This window comes from Hippopotamus amphibius, chromosome 11, assembly GCF_030028045.1.
Source record: "Hippopotamus amphibius kiboko isolate mHipAmp2 chromosome 11, mHipAmp2.hap2, whole genome shotgun sequence".
In the NCBI taxonomy this organism is placed as follows: domain Eukaryota; kingdom Metazoa; phylum Chordata; class Mammalia; order Artiodactyla; family Hippopotamidae; genus Hippopotamus; species Hippopotamus amphibius.
This window is the reverse complement of record NC_080196.1, coordinates 88,257,013-88,270,089: the sequence shown is the minus strand read 5'-3', so window position 1 is coordinate 88,270,089 and position 13,077 is coordinate 88,257,013. Positions and strand designations below refer to the sequence as shown.

Below are 13,077 nucleotides of genomic sequence, written 5' to 3'. Positions count from 1 at the left end.
ACGCTGATGGTCTGCCACACAGTAACTCTGGCCTGAAGTAAAGTCAATGTTTTCTTCTTTTAAAACATAAACACACACACACACACACACATACACACACCCCGATTTGAAGAGATTCCTTTGGCCTAAGATGGGGTAATATTGGCATCTAAAAAAACCTAAGTGGACTCAAAATTATCAAATATATAAATGAGTTTATAATTATGCTAAAATAAACCATTGGAGGTTACATTAACTCATTACTCTAAAAATTGATAAAGGGAAGAGAATCATTGATTTCAGAGGAACCAAATGTTGATGTGGTCAAGTTCGTTATGGAAAGATTTCAATTACTATAAGCAAAAGGAAGAATGGATTAAAAAACCTGTCTTTGTAATCCATAATCATATAATGGATCTAGGTAACCATCATCAGTGGATAACCCACTAGGTTAAAGCTGGATGGGGAACTTTATATTGGAGGGATCATGCTGACATCAGCTAAATTGATCAGTCTTGACATCACTGAAAATGAAGCAAACAGAAATGTGCCTCCTGATGTGGTACAATAGGAAGTATGTAACATTCCCAATGTAATTTTTGTGTCTGAAAATTTGAACTGGAATCTAGTCAAGCCTGTACAACTAATTACCAGCTTAAAACATGGGAGTATCACACCTTCATAGTGTGAGGAAGTAGTCTACCTAATCCAGAAGAAGAGGTCACTCTTCAGGTCAGAAGCTCTGGGGTCTTCAAGAACAGCATTGGAAAAGAAGTAGGATTGGCGGCAGGGATAGGGAGAGAATAAAAATTATTCTTTAATATAGAATAAAGGAGACTTCAGAAACAGCTGCGCACACTGTGAGGGTTTAGTTTGCATTCTGATTCAAACTGTAAAAGGACATCTTTATATACCAAACTATAAAATAATGTGTCTGGGATGCCGTATATAATAATCTGAGATGCAGGTAAAGACCGCTTATGAGCAAATTATTAAATTGAATGGCAGGTATATGGGAGTTTGTTACACTTTTATTTCTATTTTTGCATAGGTTTGAAAGTTTTAGTAATAAAAAGATAAATTACATCTCTGAGGCTGTTGAGAAATTGGAATATAAAGTAGATATTAGACAGTTTTTAAAATAATGGTTAATTTTGTAAGGTTGTGATTTTTTTTTTAAGGTCTTTTAAAGATGCGTATAAAAATTGTGGGTCAAGTGGCATGTCTAGAACTTGCATTTAAATACTTGGGCAGGAGCTTCCTAGGTGGCACAGTGGTTGAGAATCTGCCTGCCAATGCAGGGGACACAGATTCGATCCCTGCTCCAGGAAGATCCCACATGCTGTGGAGCAGCTAAGCCCGTGTGCCACAACTACTGAGCCTGGGCTTTAGTGCCTGTGAGCCACAACTGTTGAGCCCATGTGCTGCAACTACTGAAGCCTACACTCCTAGAGCCCGTGCTCCGCAACAAGAGAAGCCACGGCAATGAGGAGGCCACGCACCACAATGAAGAGTAGCCCCCACTCACCGCAACTAAAAAGAAAACCTGCGCACAGCAAAAAAAAAAGACCCAACACGGCCAATAAAATAAATAAATAAAATAAATTGAAAAAAAAATAAATACATAAACAGTCCAAAATAAACGTGTATACATGCAGGATATGTATTTTTGGGTGCGCTCGGGTTGGGCCAGAGGCAAATGAAGCAAGATTAGCAGCATATTGATTATTGAAGTGGTTTGGTGGGTATCTACTGTTCTTTCTACTCTTGTGTACGTTGAAAAATTTTTAACACAAAGTAAAATAGTAAATGTTGGTAGTATTAAAGTAGTAGTGGTAATTAGAAAATTGGGGGGAAAATGTTAAAGGAGCAACAAACACTGTCAACTTCTGTCAGAATTACAAGTAAGTGGAATGTTGTCGTAGCATGTAACAGGAAAGATTCTTTAGGTATATCTTTTATTGAAATGTTGGGTTGAGACTGGCGAAAAAATCATTCACTGGCTCTCCAGCAGCCTTTATTTAGGAAGCTTTAGATTTACTCCAGATGTCTCCTGTCAGATGAACTTAATTTTATTTTTGTTTTAGATATGGAAAATCATTAGAAATGTGTGAAGGCTAAACTTTTATATTTTACAAAATTCCAGCTACAGTTGAGCCTTGAACAACATGGGTTTGAAACGGCTCGTGTCCAAATACTGCATTATTTTCAGTAGTAAATACTGCAGTACTGCATGAGCCTCAGGTACTGAGGAACTGAATATTCAGAGGGCTGACTGTAAGTTATACTCCGATTTTCAACTGTGTGGAGGGTGAGTGCCCAAGTCCCCGCATTGTTCAAGGGTCAACTGTACGTTCTGTTCTCAATAACCAGGTAACTGATGGTCGACTGGAAGTGATACCGATGGTCAGAGGGAGAATACAAGTATACAGATAACTCAGAATTACCAATGAAATTAAACTAGTCACGCGAGTAGAGATAGATTTAAAATACTTCTGGTGGATAAGACTAGTACCATACTTGATTTTGAATTAGCTAACACCTCATTCTTATATTCACTGCTATTCTCCTCCTTTCTGTTGCTCTCTTCTGTCAAATTAACGAAAAACATTGTTGCTGGGAATCTCACATTCCACTTTACAGAGTTCATTGTCTAACTAGTTCATGAGTTATTTTTCTCATTTTGGCACACCCTGTGCCCGTTGTTTTCATTTGGTTAATGTACCAGTGGGCATACCAGAAGACAGAATTCTCTCTCAGGCCCCAAACAGGCAAAACAAAGGTTTCATTCACAATTACCCAGATAATTGGTGTTGATATTCCTTGTGGGTGTTTCTCATTGAACCAATTCCTACGGTCTTTAAAAGAGGACTTTCTTTTGAGTTTGTGTCTTTGTTTTAATTTCACTTGAACAGCTTTAGCTAGGCATAACCATTCTCTACACACACACACACACACACACACACACAAACACACACAAAATTGCCCTTTTCCATAGGGTAATGAAAGTTATTTACATTTCTGTTTGTCTTCTCTTCCTCTACCCAGACAGTTCTTAATGATTTTCAGTCTTGTTGCAAGTTGTAGATTGCAAGTTATCATGTGAATTCACACTTAATTACTATCCTACCTCCTGCAAGGCAGCGAAGGGTGTTCCCTAGTGTGATAGGCTTTTCCTAGGTTCTGCTATGTAATACCATCAATACGTTGTTACTAAGGTGCATATTTTTGACATCTCTAAAATCCAGAAGTGTCTTACAATTTCTGATGATCAGGTGGCAGCTGTAGTGTAGTGTTGTTCCCTGCACTTGTTCAACCCTGATGATATTATTCCCACGGCATGACTGGTTAGCTGCCCTCCATCAGTTTTTCAATTATGACTTGAGGACACATTGAGGAAGGTTCATGAATCCTGGCTGTTGTTTGAAAATTTTGTTCTTTTAATATCCAGAGTGTATCAGCATTAATGCTTGCAGTTAGTTTAAGAGTGTCAGTGACTTGCAAGGAAATCTAAGATTTGTGTAGTAGAATATAATTTTAAGAAGTGCTTTTTATCTTGAGCTCTTGGTGGCATATAGAAGAGTATCATGTGGAAGACATGCATTGATGACTGAGTGAAAAAGTGATTGAAAAGATTCTCCTGTGTAACCTAAAGCAATATGTTAGCCAATTCATTTTGCTTATGTTTTCTTGATATATATGCAGGAAAAAAAGTATGTTAGGTTGTATCATTAACTTAATGTTTTTTCCTTTTCAGTGGTACATAAATTACATCAATGGCACTAGTGAAATATGGTATCTACTTTTCAATACGTAGATGTTTTCGCAGTTAAGAAATTTAAATTTTCTAAAAAATATATTGGTCTTGAAAATCGGAAAATCTAAAGTCCTGTGGTAATTGAGAATTGGATATACTGTGAAATAAAAAATGAGAATGTTTACTATTTAAAACAAATAATTACTAGAAAAAAATCAAATAATTTATTACAGCCATCAAGCTAATTCAGTGCCATTTGAAATATTGGTTATTCTTTTTTGTTAACTTGACTTGGTTTTGAAGATGGCAATCTCTGTTCTACTCGGAGAGAAGATAGTGGAGAGCATTTTTATCACTTACAAGATTTTAATAATTTTTTTAAAATTTACTGACTTGTTCTTTGTTTTTAAATTTCTAGAGTTCATTTTTCCTCTTTCTCACCCCTGGTGTTTGAGTGAATGAGAGCTCCTAAGATGAATCAGTGTAAAGAAGTGCAACTTTATTGTTTAAAAAAAGTAAATTCATAGTCAGTATGACAAGATCTCAGTGTCTTTAATTTTAATGGAACTTGGATTTTTTGTTGTATTTTTCTGGATTTGTGAAATATTTTGTAACATTTTTAAAAGGTCATTTTCCTCTTTTGGACTGGTGACCTTAGTGTGATTGAAATTAGGCAAGATACTATACATGTCTTGGAGAAAATGTTTGCTTCTCTACAGAGAATTTTAAATTATTTTTCTTTCTTATGGTTCTAGGGCTATGCACCACCACCGAAAAATGGGATTGAACAGAAGCGCCCTGGACGTCCTTTGAATATTACATCTTTAGTTAGGTTATCCTCAGCTGTGCCAAACCAGATTTCCATTTCTTGGGCATCAGAAATTGGAAAGGTAAAGATTCTTTTCTCTTGGGAGAATGAAGGTGATCCCACTAGGTGTTGATTTACTTTGTTTTTTCTTAGGCTGCTAGGTCCAGCTCTTTCACTTTTCTGTTTGTAACCCCCAAAAGCAGTAATTTTCAGTTCAGGGTAGAGACAATGGAGATTCTTAAAGTTAAAACTTTAAGGTTTCCTGAGTATCATCTCTGTATTTTCTTAGAAAGGAAATAAGTATTAGTACTGTATTTCTTAAGTTAATGGTTAATCACAATTGTGTTTATGTGTGTGTTTTTAAGTAGTATTTTAAGAAACTGGGAATTTGGGGTAATGTTATATATTTATGAAGAGGAACAAAGAAAGCTTTATCAGGCTTTGGGGAAAATGGTTGAATGCACCTATGTTATGATAAGAAGTAATCTGTTCCAGCCTTTATATGAACAGCGGATACTTCAGATAACATGTGGGCATCCATATGAAAATATTTGCTTAGATTTATATTATTTCCTCTCTAGTTTTAGGTTGATGAACCTGGGTTTCTGCTGATGCTTAGTCTCAAAATGCATTTGCGATACTGATTAAGACAAGGGATTTCCATTTGCAAACTGCTTGTGCATGTAACTGAAATTATAGAATGGCAAGAGATTTCAGTTAATTTCTGAACATCAGCTTTAATGTTGCTGTTTCATAGAAATAAAGATAGTATTCCTATTTGTGGATGGAGAGGTTGAGTCATGTTTGTAGCCAGAATTATTTGGTTTTATCACCCAGGTAATTGCAGAACTGGACATAAAGAATATTTTCATATTAATCTTTGGACTGTACAGATATTAGGATCTCTTTAATGATTGTCCTCTTGAGCTCTCACTTATGAATTTTTTCTATAACTTGTTTATCGTGACACTTATCCATAATATTTTTTATTTGTGTGAACTGAATGTATAATGGTAAAGCACTGGATAAGGATTCAGGAAATCGTGGCTTAGTCCCAAGTTGGCAGATTGTTTGATTTTGGCATAATTGCTTAATTCCCTGAGACCTGCTTATTGTAAAGAATAAGTAGAATCTCGAGAATGAGTGTATATACAAATGTAAGGGACATTGTTAACTGAGCGAGTATTAGTGCTTTAAAGCTTAGTGAGAGGAATTTGAATAGAAGAGTAGTATATCTTTTTGAAATGATTATGAATTTATAGATTTTTTGAGTAAAAGATTGCATACATTGAAGGCCTGACAGGTGTGAGTCCCCCCCCCCCCCCCATAATGGGAATAATATTCTTTCCTTGCAATTATAATGATTGACTTAAATTTGCATACTATAGTGGGTATTCAGGTATTTGAAAGAACTGTTGCAGCACATTAAAAATTTTAAAATATTTAATACTTAATATTTGGTTTGGCAGCTATTGAAAGTAGCTTGTTTATTGTAGAATTCATTGAATGAATATATGTAGTGAAATGGTAAGGTAGGTTTTTAGCATTTAGGTAAAATTATATATCATCTCTTCATAGCTTGATAAATAGCTAATGAAATTTCCTTTGTGCTATATCTAAGAGGGTATGGGATAGGATGTTATTATTTTCTGGCCTTGTCTTTCTGATTTTTGTCATTTCTTCGTGTGTCTTATGTACTACAGTAGCTGCCCTTTCCCGAGTAAAATGCCCATTTGGGAACAGGAATTAATTATCAGATTTCTTCTCAAAAGAAAGCTGATTTGGGGGTTCATATGTGTGATTTGCCTAAGGCCATGTGGCAAGTGTCTGCCAGAATTAGAACTGTGGAACTCTGGATTTGAAGTGTTAACTTAGATCACAGGTGTTTGAATTTTGTTTCTGTGGTGGAACTCGTTTTTCAATGAATATGAGAGCCCTATTACATAAAAACAGAAAATTCTAGTCAGAAGTGGGCATGGGAGGGTATATTCTCGTTTATACCAGGTGACCCTTAAAGTACCAGTTTTGCTAAGTTAGAAACACAGTTTGAAAGCCACTGATCTGAGCCATTTTATCTTTCACATAGACGTTTTAAAGTTATAAGTGATTGAGAAATACCTTTAGTGTGATGAAGCGTTCATCTTCCCTAAAGTAGCTGAGTTGATTTTGTTCCCTTCCCAGTCATTCACCTTCTTGTGAAAGTTATTTTGAATGTTATGTTTAGAAACCAGAGTTTCTTAGACAAGTGTTTTATGTAAGTAGATTATTATCTCGTCTTTAATACGGATTATCTTTCTTTGTAGAATTACTCCATGTCTGTATATCTTGTACGACAGCTCACATCAGCCATGTTATTACAGAGATTAAAAATGAAAGGTATTAGAAACCCTGATCATTCCAGAGCACTAAGTAAGTAATGTTTGTAAAACTGAGCATATGAGATGCTTTAAATGGAAATTTAGAAAGCCTCACATATACATCCATACAGGAACAATTTGGGAACAGTTACTAGAAACCTAAAATGAATTATGAGTTAAAAATACTGTAAGAATGGAGCCCTATAAATTGAAAAATCCTTCTCTTTTAAACCACTCCCAGAGGATTAATTTAAAATCTCAACTAATCTGATTTTTTTTTTTACATTTTCATAAGTTATTTAGGTAACTGTCAGGTTGATGGCATTTTTGATGTCTACGTTGACTTGAGAATAGGAATGCAAGTCTTCAGAACCTCCAGTGTATAGTGTGATGTACATTTAAAAACTTCTAACTTAAAAAGGTCTTTTTTTGCAAAAGAAATGTTGATATCCCTCAACAATATTTGGCTTCTGAGATGTTTTATTTTGTACTTTTATACTGTATAAGAATAGGTAGAGAAAAAAAGTCTAACCCAAACTGTAAATGATTCAGTTCAGTAATTGAAGTTAATTGAACAAGACATTTTTTTCTGGGAAAGAGAATATTTTTCCCCCAGTTGCCTCCCATAGCACTGAATGAACCAGAAAGGAGAAGAGGATCTATAGGTTGAAAAGGGAGCCAGGTAGGGCCGTTGAAATGGTATTTTGTTTCTTATACTCAAGCCATTTCTCATCTCAAACAGTACAGTATTGATCTTCCTACCTAGAGCTGAAAGCCATGGAAACTCTTCTGTAATTTTTCTTACCCCATTCAGGTTCCACTGTCTCCATTTCCAGTCCTGTTCTCCCTATCATGATGTTGAGAATTAGGCATCTGAAGGCAGTGTATGTATTTATTAGCTTGTATAGACAGTGACTTGAATACATTACGTGGTGAAGATCACAGACATTCCTGCATCCATAGTAGTTTTCAGTAGTCAAAGAAAGTATAAGACTATTTTATCTTTTCTGTCTACAAATTTAACAGTTGTTGGAAATTGCCAGTACTCCCTAATTAAAAGTCATGAATGTGTTTTAGAAATGCACTGAAGCTCAGAGTACAGCTGCCTTCCAAGTTCCTTTCCTAATTGTTGTATTCTTTTTAAGTCTTAAACAGCTTTCTGTTTTGAAACTACTCTTCTTTACCTGCAATTTTACTTTTAAAATGAAATTTTAAAAATTCGTTTAAACATGTCATCTAGAGTTTGTAAGTTTATAATTCTTTAACCTAATACTGGAAGTGCGCTGTGTTTTCAATATATTAATACTTAACATTTTGTTTTGTTTTGCTTTTGTAGTTTCTTGATCTATTTGAGATATTTGGGAAACTTTAAATAAGATGATATATATTTCTATAATTCTATTCATATGTCACAATTAATTTTTTAAACTGTGTTTTTATTATTGATTTTCCCCCTTTCTAAAGTTAAAGAAAAACTTACTGCGGATCCTGATAGTGAAATTGCTACCACTAGCCTTCGGGTGTCCTTGATGTGTCCTGTAAGTAAACCAACAAAACATTCTGGGGCATTTTACTTTTTACAAATTACTAATTTTCATGTAAAAGTAAGTATGGGAGTGAATGATATATTATAGAATTTTGAAATTTTTTTGTTTTCCCATTCAGGGATCTTCATGGTTAAACATTATAATTCCAAAGAATGCAAAAGTCCTTCAGGCAGTGACTAAGCAAGAAGAGACTTAAAGGATATTGTATGGAAGAGGAAAGAGAGCTTTAGATTCAGAATAATGTTACTGTTAATTATAGATAATCCACAGCTAATACTGAACATATAGAGAGTCGGCTCCTTTTATCAGAATATGAACGGTATTGAAAAATAGCAATAAAATTATTAGGACCTAATAAATGCTAATTGATGGGAGTGGTCGGGAATAGTGGATGAAGGCTTCTTTAAAATCACTGATGTTGGAGAGGACCCTTTCCAGATGAGAGGAATTTTGTGAGGAAAGTCATGGAATTAGGAATTTATAATATAGTTGGGGAGAGGCATTTGGTGACTAACTACCATTGTGAGAAATGTACAGTTTTTAAATTGGAAAGACTATTGTGTCAGAGAAGAGAATAGTTTGTTGAGTTCCTATTATGTGCTCCTTATATTGTCTTATTAGCAAGCCTGTATGGAGTTGTTCCCATTTTGCAGATAAGGAACCTGACTACAAGAGTTTGGCTAACCCAAATCACACAGTTAATTTGTCGAAGAACAAGGAGATAAAAATTTTGGTCTTCTGACGTTATTTTAGTTCTCTTAACAATGTACCACATGGTACAAAAATATTGCCATGTGGCACCAAAAATATAAGTATCCTGATTTTAAGTCTACCTCTCTGTTATTCTGGAAAGCAGATATCTTTCTTTCTAAAGCTTTACTGTTTGTTGTCATTAACTTATGTTTATTGAAAAGGGGTAGAATTACATGAAATTGGGATTGCTTCAAAATTGGGAACCTGTGGTTATGAAACACAGTGAGAAGGTCTGCAGGAGGACATTAATGCCCATTTGGCAGCAAAGGCCCTAGAGGACATGTATTTAGACCCAGGACCTCCTCTACTCACAAGCTGGGCATGAGTTCATTTGAGTGTCTTCATAGTACCTTTTCCTCCTTCTTATGTTAAAATTGATACTAAATTGGAACATATGAAATTGCCATTTTGTTGGTCAAAAGCAGTTTGGATATTATAAGTTTTTTGTGGTTTAACCCTAATATATTCGGCAGATGTTCATTGCCGGCTGTGTTTTAAGCACAGCCACTATTTGGGAAGGGAACTTATGTCACCTTTATGTCTTAGTATGTCACACTATTCTATCGGGAACAAAGCACTTCCACATAATTTACCTAAGGAGTTGTACAGTTGCACAGTACCATTTTCTGTAAGTCTTGTTTTCTTGGAACAAGTTTATTTATTTATTTATATATTTGTTCATTTTTTTTTCCTTCAGACACTGTGCCATTCTACATGACAGCAACCAAAATAAAACAATAACCAAACTATTGGATTCTTGGACATTCAAAATAATGAAAGTGGCATATTGGCGTGGTTAGGATTTCTTCTATATAAGAATAGGGAGTAGTTCCTTTTAGATGTGTCAATTTTAATAAAACTGACAGTTTTAATAAAATTAACATTTCAGTTATTTGAAGAAATGAAGTAACAAGATCCTGTTTTAAGTCCATTTAATGTTTTCTTTCTCTGCTTACAAGTGAGAACAAACCTGTTTCTGAGACTGTCTTTTGAGCTTTTCCTAAGTATTCATCCTACGTGATTTTTTTCAGAGCACTTTCTAAGAAAAGAGTGAATGGTACTCTTCAGACTAGACTAGTGTTAACATAATGTTGGATCGCTAACTGTAGGATGTGATCTGTGTTATTAGAAAACCAAATACAGGTGTTTTGATCAAATTTAACAGGTAGATGACAGAAGTTAGATGATCCAAAGTAGTTGTAGAGGCAGAGACTACTAGTATAGGGTGAAGACAGAATGGATGGAGTATAGCAGCTGACTGAAAATAACACAGGATCTAGGGTGGTGATGGGAAACAGAGAAGTAAAAAAGGATCATTGGTGTTTGGAAGGATAGTGGTGAACCTTGGGTTACTTAGGCAAAAATAAGAGTGTCATGGTAGCTTAAGTCATGAGAGATAGGTTGTATTTCACGATATGGTTTGTAGAGTGATTTGGAATACACATAAATCTAAATAGTGAGAGTGTAGTCCAAAACCTCTGTCCTTGGGACCTAAGGAAGGTAATTTTTACAGTAGTTGTTGAAGGAGGGGTCTGATTGAGGGTGCATTATTAAATCTTTGAACACAGTATCTGAATTTTACACAGGAGTTCCATCTTAGTGATATTAGCTAAGATTTTTGGACTGTCCTGCAGAGGTAGGCTAGGTGGGTGCCCCAGGATAGAAGAGAAAGGTAGGTTTGATTTTATGTCTTAAGATTCTGGCTCAAGTTTTTTTTTTAAAAAAGATTCTGCTTCTACAAATAGTTTGGAACCACTAATCTGAGCCATTTTTGCCTGTATGTACTCTTTCTTAATTTAGACAGATGCTAATTAGTCTATAATGAAGTAAAAATCAGTTTAGAGACTACCTGCTTCATATTTTATTAATAAAAAAGCAGCATTACAATGTTAATCATCTTATTCATAAAGTCAGTACGTTTCAAAACAGTGCCATCATCTGACTAAATAGAATTCAGCACATTCAAACCTTTGTTAAATTAACATTCCATAATCACTATTAGGAAATCGATCAGAGTTTGCTAGTTAGTAATAAATGCTTTCTTAACTTGGGAAATGTTCATTAACTCTTATAAGACACTAGAGTAGGATTAAATTTAGGATCAGCAACTTTTGTAGTCCTGAATGTTTTCGTTTCGTTATGCTATGGAAATTCTGAAGCCGTGACGGGAGAGATGAGAATGGCATAGAAGAGGAAGAAAAAGAAAAAAAGCTGCAGATTGCAAATTGTGGCCCAAGGGTACCTAGGGATCCTTGAGACTCTTTGAAGAGGTCCAGGAAGTCAAAACTATTTTTATAATAATACTAGGACACAATTTGTCCCTTTTCTTGCTCTCATTCTCTCATGAGTAGACAGTGTTATTTAATAGGGATTACCTGACGGGGTGATGTCATTGCTCTGATGGAATGTGTATTTGTGTATTCTTGTGTTTTAAAAATGTCTTTTAATTTCTAATACAGTAAATATTGATAAATACAACTAACATACATAAAATCTCTGGGAGGGTCTCAGTTTTTAAGAGTGTAAAGGGATTCTGAAACCGAAAGTTTGAGAACCGGTTGCCTGAAGAAACCATAGTAGGTTGAGTTAGAGCATTATTTTAAAGAAACAAATCCAAAAAATTGACAAATAGTGCCTACTTTATTATACAGTTTTTCAAATAAAAATGAAAATTTTAAATTACTAAAATCTATTCAGAAGTAACATTATTAATAATATATCTACCTTTCTAGATTTAACTGTTTATAATCATGTATGTTTATTGGAAAAAATTGTATTGTGCTGTATATACTGTTCAGTGGTTTACTGTTTTTAAATTAACAGTGTATCTTAAATATATTAATATGTCTAGATCTAATTTTAACCACTCTAGGTATTTCATTGAATGGGTATGGTACAGCTTATTTTTTTTTCAGCCTTTTTTAGTGATTATTTGGGTTGTTTCCAAACATGGATTATGTAAAAAAACAATGGGAAATTCCTAAATACAACACTAGAATCCAGTACTCTTTTTCAAGGGTAATATGTAATAAGAAAGAGATGCCTTTTAGGAATGCGTTTAGTTTGATATTAGAAAATCTGTTGAAATTATCTATAATGATAGTTGAGAAAGAAAAAAAAATTCTCTGACCATCTCATTAGTTGCTGAATAGGTATTTAGTCAACATCCATTCCTCATAGAACAAAAACTCTTAGTAAAGTAGGAAAAGGTATATAACTGAAACCAAAAACTACCACCATGTGTAATGTGAAACTAGGAGTGTCTTTATGAAAGTGAAAAACATGTGAATTTGTGTTTGCGCTCTGCCAGCTGTGTCTTAGTGAGTGGATTGTTTTTAGCCTCTTGTAGCCTCAGCATCTTCATTTCAAAAGTAGAAATATAGATACTAGTCCTTCTGGAGTCATGGGGTTATTATGAGAATTATATGAAATTTACACAAAAGTCTTTGGCATGCTGTAAGATTCTAGATTACTTAAGGGATAATTTGTTATTAAAGGAAGGGGAAAAATAGAAGCAAATATTTCATAGAAGAGAAATTGCCTCACATTCTTTTCTCACTTTTTTTCCATCTTAGATACTTATATTATGCTGCATACTTGCATGAATCACTATACCTTCTAAAATGTCTTTTAGAATCCTGTATGGACTCTGGAGCTAGAGCATCTGGGTTCAAGTATTGACTCTGCTATGTTCTAACTTTGTAACGTTGGTGCAGTTAGTTAGCTTCTTTGTGCTTATTTTCTCGTTTATAAAATGGGGGTGATAATATATATCTGTATAGTGTAGCTGTTAGGTTAAAATGTAAAGTGTCACTAAAATTAATGTCAAGTATTCAGTGGTACCTTGCATGTAGGTACAACTATATAAGCATTAAT

At 34.5% G+C, this 13,077-nt stretch overlaps 1 protein-coding gene across 8 annotated transcripts in view; it reads left to right on the top strand.

Annotated features, from left to right (window-relative positions):
- PIAS2 (protein inhibitor of activated STAT 2) overlaps window positions 1-13,077 on the top strand; it is a 96,751-nt gene that overhangs the window by 51,624 nt on the left and 32,050 nt on the right. For all 8 annotated transcript variants that reach the window (XR_009047934.1, XR_009047933.1, XR_009047935.1 and 5 more), the window contains 3 exons: window positions 4,492-4,626; window positions 6,848-6,953; window positions 8,366-8,439. Coding sequence is in view for 5 of the 8 variants with exons in the window: in XM_057698371.1 (XP_057554354.1) it covers window positions 4,492-4,626; window positions 6,848-6,953; window positions 8,366-8,439 (315 nt within the window). In the remaining 3 variants the exon portion in view is untranslated. The remainder of the gene's footprint in view (window positions 1-4,491; window positions 4,627-6,847; window positions 6,954-8,365; window positions 8,440-13,077) is intronic.